The 22,683-nt window shown below is 38.5% G+C and overlaps 1 protein-coding gene across 7 annotated transcripts in view; it reads left to right on the top strand.

The window, feature by feature from the left end:
- Nucleotides 1-22,683, top strand: part of FNDC3A (fibronectin type III domain containing 3A) — a 169,571-nt gene that overhangs the window by 94,469 nt on the left and 52,419 nt on the right. For 5 of the 7 annotated variants that reach the window (XM_081215165.1, XM_081215164.1, XM_081215166.1 and 2 more), the window contains exons 4-5: nucleotides 7,028-7,104; nucleotides 18,158-18,395. In XM_081215165.1, coding sequence (XP_081071291.1) covers nucleotides 7,028-7,104; nucleotides 18,158-18,395 — 315 coding nt within the window. Of the gene's footprint in view, nucleotides 1-2,727; nucleotides 2,864-7,027; nucleotides 7,105-18,157; nucleotides 18,396-22,683 lie in introns of all 7 variants that reach the window. The other 2 variants (XM_081215169.1, XM_081215168.1) reach the window with 1 other exon arrangement.

The following is a 22,683-nucleotide window of genomic DNA, read 5'->3' as shown; positions in this document are numbered from 1 at the left end:
TTTCAAGAGAGGTAAAAACGCAACTGCAACGCAAGAAAAAGATTTGTGCAGTGTATGGAGAAGGTGCTGTAACTGATTGAACGTGTCAAAAGTAGTCTGAGAAGTTTTGTGCTGGAGATTTCTCGCTGGACGATGCTCCACGGTCGGATAGACCAGTTGAAGTTGATAGCAATCAAATCGAGACATTCATTGAGAAGTCAGCATTATACCACGCAGGAGATAGCCGACATATTCAAAATATCCAAATCAAGCGTTGAAAATCATTTGCACCAACTTGGTTATGTTAATCGCCTTGATGTTTAGGTTCCATGTAAGTTAAGCGGAAAAAAACCTTCTTGACGATATTTCCGCATGCAGTTCTCTACTTAAACATAATGAAAACGTTCTGTTTTTAAAACAAATTGTAACGGGCGATAAAAAGTGGATACTGTACAATAATGTGGAATGGAAGAGATCGTGGGGCAAGTGAAATGAACTACCACCAACCACACCAGAGGCCGGTCTTCATCCAAAGAAGGTGATGTTGTGTACGTGGTGGTATTGGAAGGGAGTCCTCTATTATGAGTTTCTTCCAGAAAATCAAACGATTAATTCCAAGAAGTACTGCTCCCAGTTAGACCAACTGAAAGTGGCACTCGATGAAAAGCCTCCAGAATTACTCAACAGAAAACGCATCATCTTCCATCAGGATAACACAAGGCTGCATGTTTCTTTGATGACCAGGCAAAAACTGTTACAGCTTGGCTGGGAAGTTCTGATTCATCCACCGTATTCACCAGACATTGCACCTTCGGATTTCCATTTATTTCGGTCTTTACAAAATTCTCTTAATGGAAAAGATTTCAATTCCCTGGAAGACTGTAAAAGGCACCTGGAACAGTTCTTTGCTCAAAAAGGTAAAAAGTTCTGGGAAGATGGAATTATGAAGTTGCCTGAAAGTGGCAGAAGGTAGTGGAACAAAAGGGTGAATATGGGGCTTCCCTGGTGGCGCAGTGGTTGAGAGTCCGCCTGCCGATGCAGGAGACACAGGTTCGTGCCCTGGTCCGGGAAGATCCCACATGCCACGGAGTGGCTGGGCCCTTGAACCATGGCCGCTGAGCCTGCGCTTCCGGAGCCTGTGCTCCGCAACGGGAGAGGCCGCAACGGGAGAGGCCACAACAGTGAGAGGCCCGCGTACCGCCAAAAAAAAAAAAAAAAAAAAAGGGTGAATATGTTGTTCAATAAAGTTCGTGGTGAAAATGAAAAATGTGTCTTTTATTTTTACCTAAAAACCGAAGGCATATTTTGGCCAACCCAGTATTTATTGAAATCTATTGCTCCAGGTTATCCCTTGCCAGTTCTTTTCCACCTTTTTGGAAGACTGAGTCTTTCAACATCGTTTACATATTTTTAAAATATTGCCTTATTGTTAGAGTAGCCTGGCTTTGCCTCATTGTGTGCCCTCGTCAAGTTACTCAGTTGCATTCTGCTTCAATTTCCTTAACCTATAAATGATGCCTACTTCAATTATTGTGAGGATTAAGTGAGTTAACACATGTAAAACACTGGATAGTGCCCTGTACATACTCTGCACTATATCATTATTATTTTTAGAACATATAGTGATCATACTTATAATAATAACTATCATTTATTGAGTGCTGCCAATCATTGTATTTGGTACTTTAAATTTATCTAATTTGATTCTCTCAACAGTGCTATGAGGTTGATTATTTTAACCTTTTTACAGAAGGAAACAGACTCACAGAAGAGCAGTAAATTGCCTTGCTAATAAATATTGAAGCTGTTATTAAAACGTACATCTTTTGATACCAAAATCCATTTTCTTTCCACTGTGCAACTTGTTACAAATCACAGTCATTATCATTACCTGTATATGCGTATTAGCTGTTAATAAATTTCCTTAACTGCATAGCACCATAAAGTAATGAAAGGACCCCCAAAAGTTCTCAGTCTTATTCCCCTCTTTTGTAACTGAACATCTGTAGTGTCCTTCCTGGTCTCCACACATGCTTGAATACAGTGCTCTAAGCCCCAGTCATGACCTGTCCTTTCAGATTTCATGGATATGAGTGAGGATGCCATCCACCAAGTATCTGTATTAATGTCCGGGTTAAATCTTTAAAAACAATAATAACAACAAAAAATCAGAAAAAAAGGAAGTAAAACCAGCAATAAAAGTGGTAGCCTTTATTAGCTTGAGAGGCTAAATGCCAGCCTGAAATAAAAACCCCATGTTTGAGGAACACGTTGATAAAGCCTGTGTTTTACAATTCTTTTGTATACTGTGGGCATTCCTTATGGGTTAAGTATGGAGAGTGGGTCAGTTTACACAAGGACATTTCAGAGCGAATCTTGTAAATTAGTAAGTGTTATATGTATTCTAAAATTTATAAATGAAAAGCAGCCGGCTGGGTAATAAAACTTGAATTAGTAAGTAGATAGTGCTCATTATGTTATCAGAGGAAGGTAAGAACAAAGAGACTTGTTTTACATCAAATATCTGTTTATCCATGTATATTTTGATGAGCTTTTGAGTTGGTTCATAACGGAGTCCTAAAATGGTCAAATAGAAGGCAAAATCAGTAGAAATCATTTAATCATTTACTGTATCCCAAACACTGCCGGCAGGAACGCTCGGTTGTTTTTTCCCCCCTTTCCGCGGGTCACTGCGGGTCACGTGATATGCGTCACGTGACTCGGTCAAAGGATCTTTTCCTCTCACAGCTTCGCAAAAAAAAAAAAAAAAAAAAAAAAACAGAAAGAAGCCGTCGCCGTTCTCCAATTAAAGCTGTTAACGTGTACTACGCTGTTTCCTTGTTGGATTTTCTTCTCTGCTGCTACTGTAGAAACAAAATGAGTGGTAAGATTTGCTGACTGATTTTAAACATTCTGCTTTTATTTTAAAATGTAGAAAGTATTGTATTAATCTGAAGTCATGCCATGTGTTTTTTCAATAGATGCCAGATCTATCGCTGTAAAATTATTTTAAATTGTGGCCATGTAGTTATAAAAAGATTAGACTTTACCTAGAGTTGAGCTGATTTTATATTCCACAGAATATATTTTATATTCCAGAGCCTTTTCTTTACTAGGCTTTTCTTTTTACAACTAAAATCTGTAAATTGGCATCAGATTATTTGGAAGCCATTGTGAAAGCTTGCTTAAAAAGGGAATGTGTGGCACGTCAGCAGCCCGTTGCATTTTAAGAATTTAAACCCAGATTTCTAGTTTCGTTTCTTTAAAATGTTAATGTATACTAATAAAGAAAAAATAAAAGAGTTTAAATTATACTAGATGAAATATCGTCCTTATTAAATCATTGATGCCACTTTTTAAGAAATTGAGGCTTCTCAAATTTCTTAAGATAATAGAGTTGTTTACTCTTATGCACGATTTTGGAAAAGGAAATATGCCCTTCAAAATCAATAGCTGTGTGATTTGGGGTAGATTTTGCTCAAATTATATAGATTATTAAGGAGTTACTAGGTGTATCTACAGTTGTACAGATATAGCCACTCTCCTGCCAGATGTGCATTTAATGGTACAATCAGTAACAGATGTAGCTTCTTCATTGGGTCAAAATCTCCCTCACTGACCTTAATCAGGGTTTAGTAGTTACTAAATTAAAAAGTATTGTTGGAACTAAGGAGGTAATCAAACTTTCGCATCATTAAGTATGCAAGATTTTAGAGTTTTGCTACTATATACAGGAAGAGCAACAGAAGTGGTGCTGTAAATATTGTAGTTCTAAACATGAATACCTGTATTTATTATGTTTATACAATGGGAGTTTTATGTGTTGTGTTGCATGTTACTTCACACCAGTATTTTAGATATTACATAATGATATACATGAATTGTCTCTTTTTTTAAATCTAACCTTGTACCATTTCTGTCTCAGGGTAAGAAAATTCACTTGCTAAAGTGAAATGATTACTTCATAGGGATATGAGTTAATCATTATTCCTGGACTGCAACTAGTAATGGATGTACTGCTGGTCTATTTTAGATAGGGTTTGTTTTGTTCTCTTTTCAGTATCACACTTAAATATAATTAAAGAATAAAGTAGAATTTTATAGTACTAAGTTAGAAAAGACTTTAGCAGCTTTCAAAGTATAAAATGGTTTGAATTATAACTACTTAGTGTTTATGTATTCATATTTTTAGTAAAAGAAGAGCAACCCAAAGCAGTTATGTAGTTTCACAACTTTAAATGTAATCAGTAATAACTTATTTTTTACCCTGAAGGCTAAAACTCAAACAAACAAAAACTTGTTCTGATGACTTGAAGTAGGGATTAACTTTGACCACATACGCAAGGAACCACAGTCTCTGGCATATATAGTAGAAGCTCAACAAAATAATTTCCTTTATTAAGATTACAGATGTGATTTTCAGTGAATTCTCTTTCTGGTTCTCAGCTAAATTTCACACGTTCTGGATAATATCCAAGCCAGCTCTCAGGATTCAGAAAGCTAGTTTTATGTAGATTAGCTGTAATAGAAGTGCTGTCATTTCCTCGTGAGTCCAGTGTATAGAAATTAAGAGGTGAGTGTCGGATGAAAAGCACCTCCCAAGTTTTATTTAGTGAATTTATAGGTAATGTTGCTTATAGAAAAATTTTGTTCTTCCCTCTGTCTTGTTATCAAGGAGATGATGATAAAGAAGGCCTTAATTTTCCTTAGCATCAGAGCATAGTTCTTAAGGCTCAAATTATATCAGTTGCCAAATTGCGTATTTTAGTGTTTACTAAATACATAGTAGAGATATATCCTCAGAAATGAAACTTCTTGGTTTTGAATCCTAGTTCTACCACATGGGCTGTATTAACCTTTCTGCTTCAATTTCTACATCTGGAAAATGGGAGTAATAATATTTACCTAATAAAATGATTATGAGGAGAAAAAAAGTACATAAAAGGCCTGGCACACAGTAAGTTAGTGTTAGCTATTTTAAGATAATATTCTGAACAACTTCATGTATTTCGTGGGCTTGTTTTGGATAGGAAAAGTATTGTTGAAAAGTTATTTTATAGTCATATATAGTATAACTTGGTAGTCTGCCCACATACACATCACTCCTTACTTCCTCTTAACCACTTGAGTCTTTTCCCTACCTTCTTCCTTCTACTACCTGCCTCTTCTTTCTTTCCTTTCCTCCTCCCATTCTTCCACCCCTTTCCTTCCCCTCCCCTTCACTCCCTCCCTTCCAGCCCTTTTCACTTTCCTCCTTTCTTTTTTTTTTTTTTTTTTTTTTTTTTTGCGGTACGCGGGCCTCTCACTGTCGTGGCCTCTCCCATTGCGGAGCACAGGCTCCGGACGCGCAGGCTCAGCGGCCATGGCTCACAGGCCCAGCCGCTGTACGGCATGTGGGATCCTCCCGGACCGGGGCACGAACCTGTGTCCCCTGCATCGGCAGGCGGACTCCAGGGAAGCCCCTGTCTTCTCTCTTATCCTCCTACTACCTCTCCTCCTTTGCCTCGTCCTCCCTCCCCTCCTGCCTTTATCCTCTCCCCCTCCTCCCTCCCTTCTCCCTCTTCTCTCTTCACCCTTTCCTTACCACTATTTAGTACTTACCCACCTGCATCCTCCTTTTTCCTACATTCTTTTTTCTTTCCTTCCCCATCTCTCACCTTCCTTCCCCTACCTTCACCAGCCTTCACCACTACTTTGTTGTTTGGTCCTCACCCCTCCTCCTTCCGTAGAAAGAGGAGAGTGGCTGTAATCTGATTTGCTGTAACCTCCATGCTCTTCGTTCTGTTTTTCTGAAATATGTATGATACCAGTGAAATTTGTTTCTTTTCTGTCCTGTGATTTAGCTTTTCCTCCTTGGTTTCTTTTATGACTGGGATCCATTATATGTACTCTGCAGGTTGAAATCTACATATAAAAGGAACTCTTCCTTCATTACATTCTTCATCAGACTCTTGGTACCTTTATTTCCCTAGAAATGAGTAAAGCTCTCTGAGAAGGTTTCATTTCAACTTATTAAAAACTAGTGGGTGAGGGGACACTGCAGTCTAAAGTTACAGGGGAAAAAAAGGATCTGAGGGTAAGATATTCTTTTTTGAAGTTATGTAAAGCAAGTAAGATTTTAGTTCCTAGAAAGAATAAAACACACCTTCCAAGAGTGCCTGGTTAGAGAAGGGAAATGAGATAATATTTTTGAAAGTTGTTTGGAAAGGATATCACTATAAAAACGAAAGGAAATGTAGAATAAGACAAGCTGAGTTTTTTTTAAAGAACTTTTCAGTGTAAGAAACAAAAAAATTTTCTTTGGGTAAATATGCATGTATAGCATTTCTCTAACTTTGTTCTCAAGCCCCCACAGACATGACTTAAACGTTCACAAGAGGTTTTTAACCCTAACAAAGCAAATCCCAAATTTCTAACTATTCTTCCTCTTACTGCTTTTCCCTCTTGACTTTTTTTGATTTTTGCCTTTTGTATTTTTCATTGATTTTACATGCAAAATTTAGTTTGATTTTCCTCTAGGTGTTTCTTAACTTGCACAATTATAAGAATCACCTTGGATATTTGTAAAGTAAGTATGCTGATTCAAGACCCCCACTTACTGTAAGCATACTAAACAGGAATCTCTAGGAGAACCTGGAAATCTGTGTGGTTTTTTTGTTTTTTTGTTTTTTCGGGGTTTTTTGGGCCATGCCGCACACAAGTGGGAACCTAGCTCCCTGATCAGGGATCAGACCCACGCCCCTGCAGTGGAAGCATGAGTCCTAACCACTGGACTGCCAGGGAAGTCCCTGTGTGTTTTAAAAAGCTCCCCAGGTGACTGTTATGATCACTAGGCAAGTTTGAGAAACAACTATAGGTAAAGAGCAATCAGTGCACTTTTATAAGTTAAACTTTTCTATTTTTTAACATCTAAATTTCTTTCCATAGTAATACAGTTACTATTAGTTTGAGTGTTTAGATGAAGAGTTCAAAATGTAATTCAGATTGTTTTCAGTTTTAGCTTGCTAAGTAATCCTGGATTAATACATAATTTCTGTGACCCATTCAGGTCCTGCTCAGGTTCCAATGATGTCCCCAAATGGTTCTGTGCCTCCTATTTACGTGCCTCCTGGATATGCCCCACAGGTATGTTTTATGTAATTTTTCTTTTTATACCTATATAATAGTGATCGTAATGTTACTGTTTAATTCAGACAAAAAGTACCATTTAAGTGCTGAAGCTTACCCAGTACAGTATATCTTTGGTAAATCTATTTCAAATATTTTAGTACATTTAGTATACTTGTAAAGGAGGAACAATTAAGTTAGCAGCACTCATCATTTGGCCTTGCCTTTGGGTGTTGAATTATAATACAGAATTAATTTTAGAGTTTTATCTCCTTGGGTATGTGAGCAATATAAGTAATATCTTAAGATTTAAAGGTACCTAAACTAACTTTTTAAAATTAATCATTTGCTTAAAAGTAATCCAAGATGGTACTTCCAATTTTATTCTTACAGTCATCCACAGACACCCATAATAATTGTATGGCACATTGTGGTCAATAGAAGAGAATTTAGACCTATAGACCTGCAACCATAAGGGCTAAGGGGATCAATATCACCACACACCTGTAGCCCTTTCCTACATACCAGTTGGAAAGCTCTGCCTTAAAGAAAAAAATGATAGCTAACTTATTTGCACAGGCAAACTTAATTAAACTGTAGTATCTGTAGGTGTTCAATATCTGCTACTGAGATTCTATGTAGTCGACACTCATTGCTTGAAAACCTTTTTGGAAATAGCCAGTTTCTTACCCTGGCACTGAATTTATACTTGAAATTTTCTTCAGACCCTCTCTTACTTCCTCTCTGATTATGCCAGAATATTGGTGAGATATTGTGGTGGACTCACTGCTCTCTCTGTGAAGCCTACCACTATATGAATGAGAGCAAAAGAGGACCATGACGCTGGGGAGAATGGAAGCAGTATGAGAATTAGAGTCAAAAAGCTGGATCCATGTCATTTTTAAAACCCTCGCTAGCTGCGTGGCCTGGGACAAATCAATTTACTTGAGCCTCAGTGTCCTCACTGTAAGATGAGATGATAACATATTAGAAAGTGCTTCGTAAGCTTTTCAGAAGAGTAATCTGCTCACTTTCTACTTTTGTTTAGCACACTGACTCCTTAGCCTGCATTCTGCCTTTATTACCCTACTAAAATCTACTCCCTGGTATATACCAAACCAAAGGCCTTTTTCCAGCCCGATCCTCTTTGACCTCTAAACATTTGACCCTATTTATATGATTTATCCCAGATTATCCCCGATTTCCTTGAAGTAATGCTATCCTGATTCTTCCTACTTCTCTGGTTGTTCCTTCTCAGACCTTTCTCCACCTAAAGAGGATACCCGGTCTTTTCTCTCTAGCACAGTTCAGTTTAACAAATGTGTTGAATGGTACCACGTGTCAAGCTCTGCGTTGGGTGCCAGTCACATAAAGATGATTCAGACAGATTCTTTGAAGGCTATTATAGCGTATCCTCTTCTCTCAGCTAACAGTACCTTTTGTTTTTACAGCAAATTTCTACCCCTCTCCTTTCACTCAGTCATGACCTTCTAGAATTAGCTTTCCTTGAACCTTTTCAGGTGCCTCTCCTTTGGGGTTCTTATGGCACATTATGTGTATCCTTCTTTTAATGAATTTTTGACACTGTTTAGTTAATAAATTCTCTTTCCTGAGAAGATTATGAATTCGTACAGTTCCTGTATTCAACAGTGTTCAACAGATATGTATTGAGTGCTTATATATGTCAGGTGCTCTTTTAGGTGCTTGAATAAAAAGAGGCAAGGACCTCCGTACTTCTGTAGTTTACATTCTTGTGGGGAAAAGGAAACAATAAGCATAATAAATGGATAAATTATATAATGTATTAGGTGGTGAGTAATAGAAAATAGAGCTAGTTACATTTTAAAACAGGGTGATCAGACTAGGCATCATTGGAAAGGTGACTTTGAACCAGGTCTTGAAGGACAGTTGGGAGTTAGCAATGCATCTGTTCGTGGAAAGAGGATTCTGGGAACAGAAACAGCCAATGCAAATGGTCTAAGATGAGAGCATGCCTGAACAACAAGGAGGCCATCCTCATGGCTGGACTGAGTCCTTAAGGCAGAATAATAGTAAGCAATGAGGTCAGAGAGATAATGGGACTAGATCATATAGGATTCATATTCATTGTTATTTCCTCGATGCTGAGAACAATGCCTGTCATATATTAAGGGCTCAATAAATATTAGTAAATCAATCAAATAATCATCCAAGTTGAGGTTCTATATCTTTAGGCCAAGAGCTACTGAAATAACCTTCCTATATTACTTCTTTGATTTTTTTCACTTCTGTGCTTATTATTTGGTTTGTCCACTCAATGAAGTCTGGATTTCTTGACATATAAGGCCTTAACACAGTTCTCTTCTAGTTTGTCTCCGTACCCTTCTCTTGATACATCTAATCACATAATCTATTTTTGCAGCCAAACATGACTACTCACATGCTCACTTGATGTTTTTCTTTCTCCAGGCTTTTGTTAATGCTGTTATTTGGGGAATGTTATTCATTCCCTCATTTCTGCCTTTTGAAATTCTACCCATCCTTGAGAACCTAGATCAAGTTATTTGTACCATTCTTTGGTTATATGTTTTATACCACCTAGTATTATAATTGTGTATATATATATATATATATTCTTCTTATATGGGATTTTAAGTTTCTTGAGCATAGGGAGGTACCTTTTAATTATTATTTTTGTTCTGTGGTAACTCAGATATAGTAGGTGTTTCATAAATATTTTGTCAAATAAGTGAATGAACTTTAACAATAATCTTACTGGAAGGATTATGTGAGGCTAATTATTAATTAACAATTAATCAACCTTAGTTTAAGATTATTTCTAGGAAATGTATCATTTTAAGCACACAGCGGTAATCCAACGACAAAAATCTAGTTTCATCATTATTGAAATAATTTAAGTACCCACTATGGATTCCAACATTTTGACATCACTGTTGAAGTACATCCCCCATTGCCTGACATATGCAATTTCTGATGTTAGAAAATAATTATAAAGAGCCAAGTTCTAGGCACAACTAAGAGCTTGATAATTGTCCAAAACTTGGCACATAAGCAAACGTAATTATATTAGCAAATACAGAAGCTGGGAGATGAACCAAATATTAAGACACAGAGATGGCTGTTGTTAAGTACAAGCTATATTTGGCTCAGCAGGAACCAAGTAGCACACACACTAAATCCATGAATAGCTATCATCTGTAGTCTCCTGTAGTCTCCTTTTAGACTTTCCTACACTGTTCTCCCCTCAGGGCAGCAGGTTTAATCACCTCCATCCCGGCCTTACGCGTATCTCTTAATTGAAGGCCAGTGATCCAAGGAGGGTCAAGTAATGTTTCTGCTATATCATCATGTAATTCAATACATACTAATAGGATTCAGCAAATGTATGTATCCTAAAACGTTTGGTCAGGCAAGCAAGGACTGCAAAAATTAAAATCCAGTGTTGGGACCATTTAGCTCTACCACTGAGGAAGTAATGATGCTACATATCTAGGAGCATGTTGAGGCTGAAAAATGAAAGGTTCAAAAGATAGATCTTAATTTAAGATGAAGATCGAGATTTAACAAAAATACTTATTAGTAGAAACAAGAAGAAATCATGATTTACCCAGGATAAATCAACCTTCAAATTTTTGATGTTTTACCAATGGCACATTGTCCCCATTAAGTTTAGAAGCACTTCACGTGTGAACTCATCATTAACTCATATATTTTAACTTCATTTTTGAGAATAACAGACAGGGTATTATACACTGGGTAATTTGGGGATTAATTGATTCTGTTTTTCTCATTTGTAATTTGCAAAACCCAAACTCGCCATTAAAATTGCCAGTTGTGTTATAGTTCCTTTGCATATCTATTCAAGAGCTCCACAATATTGTTTATTTTATAATATTTGTACCTTATTGCTCTGATACTTTAGCATTCTACTCAGCAGTAATGGGAATAGTCAGACTTAATTTTTCAGTTACATAACTTTTACTGTTGGATCAGAAAAATGGATCTTTTTTTAAAAAAAAATTTTTATTAACCATGACACTGTGTAAGATACCATCCAATATGATAGGGAAACCTAAAGTTAATTAAAATGATATGCATAAAGCAAAATGTAATTCACCGGAAGCTTAAATATAGTTCAAAATGTAGTTCACCGGAAGCTTAAATATAAAGGAATATTAATTTTGCAAACAAGCCAATGGGAAATATAGTGATAAAGAACAAATATAGTTGTATATTTTAAAAGTTGTATATTTTTCTGATCATTATTACATAGAAAACTTGGAAAACATGTAAAAGGGTAGGGGAAAAAATTGCATCGAGTGTTATTATAACCTGGAGACATAACCTTCACAAATTCTATTATTATAGTTTAACAAGTAAGAAAGGGAGGTTTACAAGAGATTTGACATACTGCATAGAGGCAGAAATATGTGCCAACTGAACTGAGACATCAAATGGAGAAACAAACAGAAACAGTAAAACTCAAAAAACAAAGCAAATGATGACACGGAAAGCAAAAGGTGACAAGTGTAGAAGGAACTTAATTTCCTGGCAAATCATAATAACTTACAGTCGCTAAGGGCACTGCAGCTCAGAACACTTGGTATTTTAAGGATGAAGTTAATGAATTATCAAGAAAATATTATAGATTTACCTGAATGGAACTCCTGAAAGGTAATAGCAAAAGTTCTCTCCTTCTGCCTTTCTTTTAATGAATGGCTCCCCTGTTTTTTTATAGAATGTGGGTTGTTATGGTGATGAGAGGGTACCTAACAGGGAGGGGATTGTAGATCTCATGATGTGGGGAAAGGGCCTATATCTGCTTCATGAAAAGTTTCAGATTACTCCTTTGAGCTGGACTTGGTATTTCACTGTGCCTTTATCTCAGCACGCAGCAATGAGGTCAGTGAATTTTTCAAAAGTTCTACAAACCAGTCTGATCTCGGTCTTCCCTGTCTCTCGTGGAGAGAACAGCCAAAAAAGATGGGCAGCAGTGTAAGAGACTGGAAGGGGACATAGAGGATTAGCTGAGGACGAAGAGTCACAGTAAGAGCTGAAGAGAAAGGTTGTAGTCGCTTAGTGACATTGCTGTGTGTTTGATTAGATATATAAAACAAATATCTGTTGGATGAATGGCCAGAAATATCTTTATTATTGTTTAATAGCTTAAAGTTGGAGTAGTTCAGGGTTCAGGGTGAGGCAACAGAAGTAGGTTGCTAAAAGTAGTGAGGAAGCAAAGACTGTAGGCATTGAAGAAGTCACAAAACCCTAGTAGTTTGGTGGTGTTAAGCGGGGAGCAGGGGAGCATTCGAGTAGAACTAATAGAATTTATTTCTGGTCATATCATTCATTAAACAAAAAAATTTTTGAGCATCTGTCATATGCTAGGCAGAAGAGATCTGTCATGGAATGTATATTCTGGTGCACAATATAAAATGTCAGACAGTAAACAACCTCCTTCCTCTGCAGTCCCTCTCAATTATGTCTGTGTTTAATAAAGAAAACAGGGCTTTGTCTAATTAGAAATTGTGTGGCATTATGTGGTTAGGTGGTCAGACTATACTGATAGTTCCATTTAATTTTATCTCATTGCCTTTAATTTTTTTTTAACATAGACTAATTCGGATATTTTACCTTTTTTTTCCTTTTCACGACTTGATTTTATTTTAATCATCACCGTCAGTGTACCCTGTTGATATAAAATTCAATGTCCTTAGCAGATAGTTTTGAGGTCTCTGGCCTTACTCTGAAGTTACTGGCTGCTCAGGTGGTTATTGGAAGTGGTGGAGTTCTCCACACACTCTTGGTCCTGCTCTGGCTCTATTTTTTTAATCTCTGCATCTTAGCTTTTTTTTTTTTTTAATTGTGGTAAAATACACACTAAAAATTTACCATCATAACTATTTTAAATGTACAGTTCAGTGGTATTAAGTACATTCACACTGTTGTACTACCATACATCCACAAGAACTCTTCACCTTGCAAAGCTGAACTCTGTACCTTATCAACCTTAAAAATAAAACACATAGTTATTATAGCAGCGAAATGAGGTTATTCAGGAATAGCAGAGGAATTGCAGTTCAGGGCATGCAAACTATAGCAAACCACAAGCAAGTCCTCAAAACAAAGAAGAGGACTATTCTTTTATAAAGAAAAGAGGGGGGTTGGGAAGGGGTGGTTTTTTGACCAAAATCCATTGGAGGAAAGAGAGTCCAGGGTTATGGCTGCTTCTCATTAGGCTAGTTGTGGTGGCTTCTCATTGGCTGGGCTGTTGCTGGGCGAGGAGAAAAATCTTCCTTCCTCCAGCTGGGGTATGTAAAGTAAGCTTCTTCTGGTTGGGGAATGCAAGGTATGCTTCTTGCTAGTGTCTCCAAGGGGCAGCAAGCAGTAGTAAGTGAGAAGCCTTCAGGGCTTCCCAGCTCTTTTTTTAAATGAGGTTTCTTTTATGCATTTTCACAACCTGTTAAACAATAACTCCCCAATCTCTCTTCCCTCAGCTTATCTTTCTATTTGAAATGTTCTTTTTCAGAAGAAAAGAAAAACATTTCTTTTGAAATGTTTCTTTTCAAAAGAAAAGTTTTAATTTCAAAATTAATTTAGCCATTTCTTTTTTTTTTTTTTTTTTTTTTTTTTTTGCGGTACGCGGGCCTCTCACCGTTGTGGCCTCTCCCGTTGCGGAGCACAGGCTCTGGACGCGCAGGCTCAGCGGCCATGGCTCACAGGCCCAGCCGCTCCACGGCATGTGGGATCTTCCCGGACCGGGGCATGAACCCCCGTCCCCTGCATCGGCAGGCGGACTCTCAACCACTGCGCCACCAGGGAAGCCCGCCATTTCTTTTTTAACCGATGAGATCTCACTTGTGTTTGTGAAATTTTTAAAAGCAGCAAGCAGGTGTTTCTGGATTCTATGCCCACAAAATGAATAAGAACATAGAACTGAAGCCAGATTACCTGAGTTCAGTTACTAGCTCCTCCACTTACTACCTGTGTGACCTTGCACGTTATTTGACATCTCTGTGCCTCAGTTTCCCCATCTAAAAAATTGAGATAATAATACTACCTATTTTGTAGCATTGTGTTGAGGATTAAATAGTTAGTACATGTCCCTTGAGAAACTTACAGTTAAATTATAGAGTAAGACATATGGATTTGGAAAATTAACAAATACTACCGTGTTACGGATACCAAACAAGTGATAGAGAATAAATGCAATGGAATTGTTAGGAAGCAGAGATCACTGAGATTGTGGTGTCTAGGAAAGGGTCACAGAGAATAATCAAAAGAAACTATCTACAGGCTCCTAACCCCACATCTCTACCAATATCTGGAGTTATATGCTCTACCTTCTCATCTCATCAGTCCATACTTCTTTTTCATCTAGAACAAAGACAAACTTTTCTGCTCCTGTCTAGATCCTGTGCCCCAGCTGGAGCCCTGAATCTCATCTCCTTTTGCCTGCTCAAGGACATTACTCTAGCATTCTCTCTCCTACATCATTAATTTCTTACTCTCTGATGGATTGTGCTGATTAGCATATCAGTATGTTGTAATTGCCCTCACTAAAAACAAGAAATTTTTTAAGCTGCTTGACTCTACTCCTGTCAGTCACCACCCTATTCCCATGTTCCCCTCTGCAGGAAGACTTTCCAGAATTGTGCTGTTACCTCTCTAATTCTCCTCCCCACTCTCTCTCTTAAATCCACTCCAATCAGGCTCTGCCCCTATGATCACACTAAAACTGCTCTCATCGAGGTCACTATGACTTACATATTGCTATATCCAATGGTCAGTCCTTAGTCTTCATCTTATTAAACCTGTCAGCAGCATTTGACAGAATTGATCCTTCCTCCCTGACACACTTAACCAAACTTCCAGACTCCACATTCTTAAGTTTTCTTCCTGCCTTACCTGGTTGTCCTTTCCCAATCCTTCTGCAACTGCAGACTACTATTATCTAACTGCCTACTCAACAATTTACACTTAGATGTCTTACAGACTTACCAAACTTACATGCGCAAAACCTAAAACTCCAAATCTTCCCTGGCCCCCACCCCCCAAATGACTTGTTCTAACTGCAGCCTTCCCTTTCACTGTTGGTGAAATACCATCGTTCCAAAACTTCTTTCTCACACTTCTCCGCTGGAATTATCAGCTCATCTTGTTGTTCTACCTTTAAAGATACGCAGAATGTGGACCACTTCTTACCACCTCCACTGCTACCACCGTGGTCCAAGCCTCCACCATCTCTTGCCTAGATTTCTGCAGTAGCTTCCTGAGTGATTTCCCCCTTTTTGCCCTTGCCTGACAATCTGTTCTCAACTCAGCAGCCAGAGTCATCCTGTAAGAGAAGAGTGTGTCAGGAGCTTCTCGCCCTCAGCACTGTAGACATAGAGGCGTGGTGATTGTTTGTTGTGGGGTTGCCCTGTGTGTTGCAGGGCATTGAGGCAGGATCCCTGACCGCAGCTCGCCGGATGCGCAGTAGTGCCGCCAGCTCCAGGTGTGACCACAAAATCACCCCTGGATGAGAACCACTTGTTTGTATCCCTCTTCTGCCCAAAACTCTGTGATGCTTCCCTGTTTCACTGATTAAATACAAGTCCTTAATAAGCCTATACAGCCCCACCTGACTTGGCCACCTTCCCTTTTTTTTTTTTTTCGGCCACGCACAGCATGTGGGATCTTAGTTCCCCTATCAGGGATGGAACCCACGCCCCCTGCATTGGAAGCGCAGAGTCTTAACCACTGGGCCGCCAGGGAAGTCCATCCCCTACCATTTTGTATCTTTTTTTTTTTTGCGGTACGCGGGCCTCTCACTGCTGTGGCCTCTCCCGTTGCAGAGCATAGGCTCCGGACGCGCAGGCTCAGCGGCCATGGTTCACGGGCCCAGCTGCTCTGCGGCATGTGGAATCCTCCCAGACAGGGGCACGAACCCGTGTCCCCTGCATCGGCAGGCGGACTCAACCACTGCGCCACCAGAGAAGCCCGTGTATCTCTTTGATCTCATCTGTTTCTGTCTTCCTCCTCCTTTATGCTGATCCAGTCACACTGGCTTCCTTCTAGCCACTTCTACCTTAGAGGCTCTGTTCTGTTCTCTCTACCCAGAACACTCTTTCAGATTTTTGTGTGGCTAATTCCTTCAGTTCCTTCAAGTCTCTGCTCAAATTTCATTTTGCCAATAAGGCGTATCCTGATCACTCTTTTATACTACAACCTGTTCCCCTCCCACAATCCTTCTAATCCCCCTTACCTGTTGTGTTTGGTTTTTTTTTTCTTCGTAGTATTTATCACCATGCAGCATGCTCAATAATTTACTTTTGATGTCATGTTTGTCTGCCCCTGTTAGTGTGTGTGCCCGCATAAACACATCACGCTGTATTTTCTCTCCTAAATTACCAATTTCTTTTTGTTCAAAAACAAATCTTTTGTTTTTTTAACGAATGGAGGAGGAGGGTATTGCTAGATTTGGAAGGAGAGATGGGATTTGCATGGTTATGGATTAAGGGGAAGCAAAGTGAGGAGGGTAGATGGCATAAACCAAAGTACAAGATAAAGAAATATGTAAGTTAAGTATGAAGATAGTTTTTTTTAGTATACCAGCCTGGCTGGAATTAAGAGTTCAGCATTTGGTGTGGAAGAAGATACAGCAATAACGACAGGTTGGAACCAGATGGGATGGTAGGTTGAAGAGGATGTACGGTACAATCCTATCAGAAATGGCGGGGTCATTTAAGATTTCTGAGTCAGAGAGTTGAGAAAGATGAAAGTATTATGTTAATGACAGACACTGTGGTTTGGCTCACTCAGAATCCATTTCAGACTTCATCTAATGTCCGTTCCTATAGGTTAGAGGCTGAAAAAACTCAACAGTTTCCAGATTATCTTCAGCTAGGCTTCCAGGTATGATTTAGTTTCCACCAGTCAGTCATATGCACTTGTCTGAGGCTTGAATCCAGAACTGAGTTAAATAGGGAGAGAGGTGGGATATGAAGCATCCATTGTGCTAGAAGCCAGGCATTGTAGTTCTAGAGCTAGTGTATAAAAACAGTGATTCATTTGCTCTTCTGGTCCCATATTACGGACAAGTCATCTCACACTCCAACAGGTAAGGTTAGTTTAATAGGCTATTTAGTAGCAGCTATATTCTTTCTAAAGCAGTAATTTATTTGTAATCTAGGCTTACCTTTACCCAAATAAGTGTGTTTTCTAATATTCCTCCCAAACACGTTTATAAACAAAATTTGCAATTCGTTTAAGCATAGTAAAACGTGTACTTCCTGAAAATATCAGGATTTGCCTTCAAGTTAGCACTTTACATTTTAATCGTTTTCTGTTATTAGCCATTTGTTGTACTACAGTAGTAATCATTTAAGTCTAAAAGATTAAGGACCCTGTTTTAGTAGAAGGATTTCTAATTTTGAGGTTAAATCTTGTACCTTTTTAGGCCTTCCTGTATGTCCTTGTTGTCCAGTGAGGTTCAAAAGGAATAAATCTGGCGTTTTAAAAAATCCTTTGCCACAGTGTGACCCCTATTTAAAAACGTGTAATTTCTACGACTCAGAGCCACAGATATTTTTCTTAACTGGGAGTGAGTATATTAGGTGTTTGCCTCCCTTGAAATGATCTTCAGTTATTAAAATTGTTCTGGTCATGGTCCTAAGAGTTTTATACCTAAATTCAATATATGGTTGATCTTAGGAGTCTGGATCCAGCTTTTTCCCATATTATGTTCAAACCAAAAGTTCCCTTGAGACTCCCTTCATTTTTACTGTATCACTAAATGCATGTATCATGTAAGATAACTACCAGATGTCATAACTCATTGTTTAAATTATTATTTAGCTTGTCTTCTCAGTGTTTTAAGATTTATATTGCATTGTATAACAAAAACTACTTCATGTTGTTCAGTGCTAATTCATATGTATGTAATGTACTTAATAAAATCTTTTCATGCTGGTTCTGTAAAATTTCTTAATTAACTCCTAATGGTGTAAAAATTCCTACTCTAACATATTTGAAAAAGATTGCTTAACATCCTGTGGAAGAAACTTTTAATCTGTTGTTCATTTTGTAGGTTATTGAAGACAATGGTGTTCGAAGAGTTGTTGTGGTTCCTCAGGCACCAGAGTTTCATCCTGGTGGTCACACAGTCATCCATCGTCCTCCACATCCTCCTCTGCCTGGTTTCATTCCTGTACCAACCATGATGCCCCCTCCACCACGCCACATGTACTCGCCAGTAACTGGAGCTGGAGACATGGCAACACAGTATATGACACAGTATCAGTCTTCACAAGTATATGGAGATGTAGGTAAGTTATCTAAAAATATTCCTGTTTTATGGAGTTGGCTATTTTTTCCTTGGATATAATAGTACTATTACCATATAAAAGAAACAAAAAATGGTAACAATATCACAATCATTATCTGTTATTCAAACACTATGTTAAGGGAACTCTATTCAATACTCTGTAATGACCTATATGGGAAAAGAATCTAAAAGAGTGGATACATGTATATGTATAACTGATTCACTTTGCTGTACACCTGAAACTAACACAACATTGTAAATCAACTATACTCCAATAAAACTTAATTTAAAAACAAAACAAAAAAACACTATGTTAAATGTTTCATCCTCATGATCACCTTTCAAGGCAGATGAGTAAACAGAAAATCAAAGAGGGGAAGTAACTTCTGTCATGCAGCAATATTTAGTGGGGACACATTCAAACAAGAGGTCTTCTTTGTCCTGCTGCTCTCCGGGCTCTGAGGAAATTTTTTAGCCAGGAATAATCATGCTACTGTTAAATCCTGAAGCCTCTGATGCCACTAACCAAAGTTGCTTGGTTCTGTAAGATACTGAAAAAAACAGTAAGACATAACATCTGCCCTCAGGGAGTTTAAATTGTTGGGAAGAATAGACAGCTACACACACACAAAATAATAATCTTATTCTTTCCTATGGCTTTAAATACCATCTATATACTGACAGTTCTTAAATTTGTATCTTCAGTCAAAACCTCTCCTCTGAGTCACAGACTTTTATTTCTAACTGCTTTTTTTTTTTGACCATGCCATGCGGCTTACGAGATCTCAGTTCCCCAACCGGGGATTGAACCCTGGGCCACAGCAGCGAAAGCCCAGAATCCTAACCACTAGGCCACCAGGGAACTCCCGTAAATGCCTTCTTGATAACTCCACTTAAATTGTCTCATACATCTCAGTTATAGCATTTTAAAACATAAACCTCAATGATGGAACCTGCTTTTCTCTGCCATCTTCATCCCGATAGATGGTACCACTGTCCACTCAGTTTGCTCAAGAGAAAAACCAGACGTGGCCACATTTGATTCCTCCTCTTTCAACCCCCACTTCACCTGGTATCTACTTTCAGAAGTTTCCCAAATCAATCTACTTTTTCTCCACTGCTCCTCAGTTCTAGTCCGCCATCAGCTCTTGTAGGACAGCTGCAACCACTGCCTTCCAGTTGGTTTTCTGCTGTCATTCTTGCCCCCAACCATCCAGGCTCAGCCAGAGTAATCATTTTAAAATACAAATCAGACCATTCTTCTGTTTAGCAGATCTCAGTGACTTTCCATCGCATTTAGAATAAAATCCTAAACCCTTCTCCTGGACCAGGATTTCTCAACCTCAGCACTCTAGATCTTTGAGGAAGGATAAGTCTTTATTGTGGAGGACAGAACTGTGCATTATAGGATATTTAGAAGAATCCCTGCCCTCTACCCACTAGAGGCCAGTAGCACACAACTCCAGCCCTCACCCTGACTCGATTGTGACAACTAAAAATATCTCCAGACATTACCAGATGACTCCTGGGGGCCAGGAGTGAGGCTGGTTGCAAACTGCTGCCCTGGACAAGATCCTGCCTTGTCCCACTTTTTCCCATGCATGTGCCCCACCTTCAGTTTTTCAGAACCAAGCTCCTTCTTGCCTCAATGCTTCTGCAAATGGTGTTCTCTCTACCAGAAGTGCCCTTCCCCCTTTTCCATGCAAGGCTTCTTTATTTATTTTTCTTTAGATTTCAGCTTTCAGAGAGATCTTCCCTAACCTATCCTTGTCAGTCTCTAGCACTGAAACCTTTTGTTTCTTTCACAGAACTTAACACAATTTGATTTTTTGGTTCTTTTTTTGGATGTCTTTCTCCCTTATTTAACTGTAAACCACCTAAGAACTGAATCTGTTTTATTCATCACTTTTCCTTGCATTTAATCAGTACCTGTCATTTACGCTTAGTAAATCTATAGAAGAAATAACTCTGAATACAAAATTTAAATTGTGTAGCACAGCCTGTAAGTAATAGGTGTATTATATATATTATGTAATATATTACATTTTTCTCAAACTTATTTCTATTGCCCAAGTAATGCATATTAATTCCATAGCTCTGAGTGTGGTTTGGTTTTCGGCATTTCTAACAAATTTCCAGGTGAGGCTCATGCAGTGGTCCAATGAACTTAATTTACTATAAATCGGTCTCTTCCATTTTTTTACTCCTAATTATGACTTAGCTTTTTAAAATGTGTTTGAGAGGGACTTCCCTGGTGGCGAAGTGGTTAAGAATCCGCCTGCCAATGCAGGAGACACGGGTTCGATCCCTGGTCCGGGAAGATCCCACATGCCACAGAGCAACTAAGCCCATGTGCTACATCTACTGAGCTGCACTCTATAGCCCACGAGCCACAACTACTGAGCCCACGTGCTGCAACTGCTGAAGCCTGCACACCTAGAGCCCATGCTCTGCAACAAGAGAAGCCACAGCAATAAGAAGCCCATGCACCGCAACGAAGAGTAGCCCCCTCTCGCCACAACTAGAGAAAGTCCGCGCAGCAGCGAAGGCCCAATGCAGCAATCAATCAATCAATATTTTTTTAAAATGTGCCTGAGAAAATTATAAGAAAACGCTAAATAGTACAATTTACTACTGTTTTACATTGTTAAAACCCATTGTTATTCAGAGGAGATATGCATTAGAATGTATGAATATGATTCACAGCGATGAGAAGGAAAGCGAAGCATACAAATCTACGAAGAGCACTAATCTGAAAACCAGCTACCCAGTGATGGAAGATAAGAGTCATATTGTATTTGAGGTTATAAGCCAAGGAATTTACCACTAGATCCTAGTAACTTACAGTAGTTTTACAGTAGTTTCATAATTAGTAGCTGCCTTCATGACCCCTTTTCCATGCATATTTTGTTTGGATTCCCAAAGTGGGACCTAATCCAACATTTCACTGTCAACAACTATGGTTATTGAGCCTGAAATTTGCTAGACACTATGCTCATACATGTATTATCTCAGTTAAGCCTCAATAAAGTCCTCCAAAATACAGATAAAGAAACTGAAGCTCAGAAATGTTAAGTAATTTCTGCAAGGTCACAACTAGTTCACTGTTAGGATTTTAACCCTCTCAGATCTGTTTGATAATAAATTTCCTGTTACTACAACATTTTTTTTTTTTTTTTCTTTTTTGCGGTATGCGGGCCTCTCACTCTTGTGGCCTCTCCCGTTGCGGAGCACAGGCTCCGGATGCGCAGGCCCAGCGGCCATGGCTCACGGGCCCAGCCGCTCCGCGGCATATGGGATCCTCCCAGACCGGGGCACGAACCCGTATCCCCTGCATCGGCAGGCGGACTCTCAACCACTGCGCCACCAGGGAGGCCCTACAACATATTTTTTATTTTCCCCTCATGGTTCATTTATCATTCTATTTGCATAGTAAATGAAATATAAAAACATTTGGATAACTACATTTTTAAAGTATGCACTAATTAATTACAGTCCTTGTGGTTTTTTTCTTTTTTTATTGAGATAATTCACATAACAAAATTCACCATTTTAAAGTGTACAGTTCAGTGATTTTTAGTATATTCACTAGATATTACATTCACTACTGCTATCTAATTTCAACACATTTCTATCATCCCAAAAAGAAACTCTGTGTCTATTAAGAGTCAGTCCCAATTCCCCCTTTTCCCCCAACTCTTAATCTACTTTCTGTCTCTATGGATTTGTCTACTCTAGAGATTTCATGAAAATGTTCATACAATATATAGCCTTTTGTATCTAGCATTTTTCACTTAGCATACTGTTTTCAAGGTATATTTCAAGCTTGCCCCATGGTAAGTACTCCTCTCCTTTTTATGGCTGAAAAATATTCCATTATGTGGATGTAATTTTGTTTTTCCATTCATTAGTTGATAGACATTTGGGTTGTTTCCACTTTTTGTCAGTTATGAATAATGATGCTGTGACATTTGTGTACAAGTTTTTTTCTCCTGGGTATGTAACTAAGAGTGGAATTACTGGCTTATATGGTAATTGTATGTTTAACTTTTTGAAGAACTGCAAAATTGTTTTCCATAGTGACTGTACTATTTTACATTCCTACCAGCAACGTATGAGAGTTCTAATTTCTTCCTATCGTTGCCAAAATTTGTCTTTAGATTCTAGCCGTCCCAGTGAGTGTGAAGGATTATCTCAGTATGGTTTTGATTTGCTTGTCCCTAGTAACTACTGATGTTGAGCATCTTTTCATTTGCTTATTGGCAATTTTTGTATCATCTTTGGAAAGA

Source organism: Mesoplodon bidens, assembly GCF_964165515.1.
Source record: "Mesoplodon bidens genome assembly, chromosome: 17".
In the NCBI taxonomy this organism is placed as follows: domain Eukaryota; kingdom Metazoa; phylum Chordata; class Mammalia; order Artiodactyla; family Ziphiidae; genus Mesoplodon; species Mesoplodon bidens.
The sequence above is the reverse complement of the archived record's forward strand: the minus strand, read 5'-3'. Positions and strand labels throughout refer to the sequence as shown.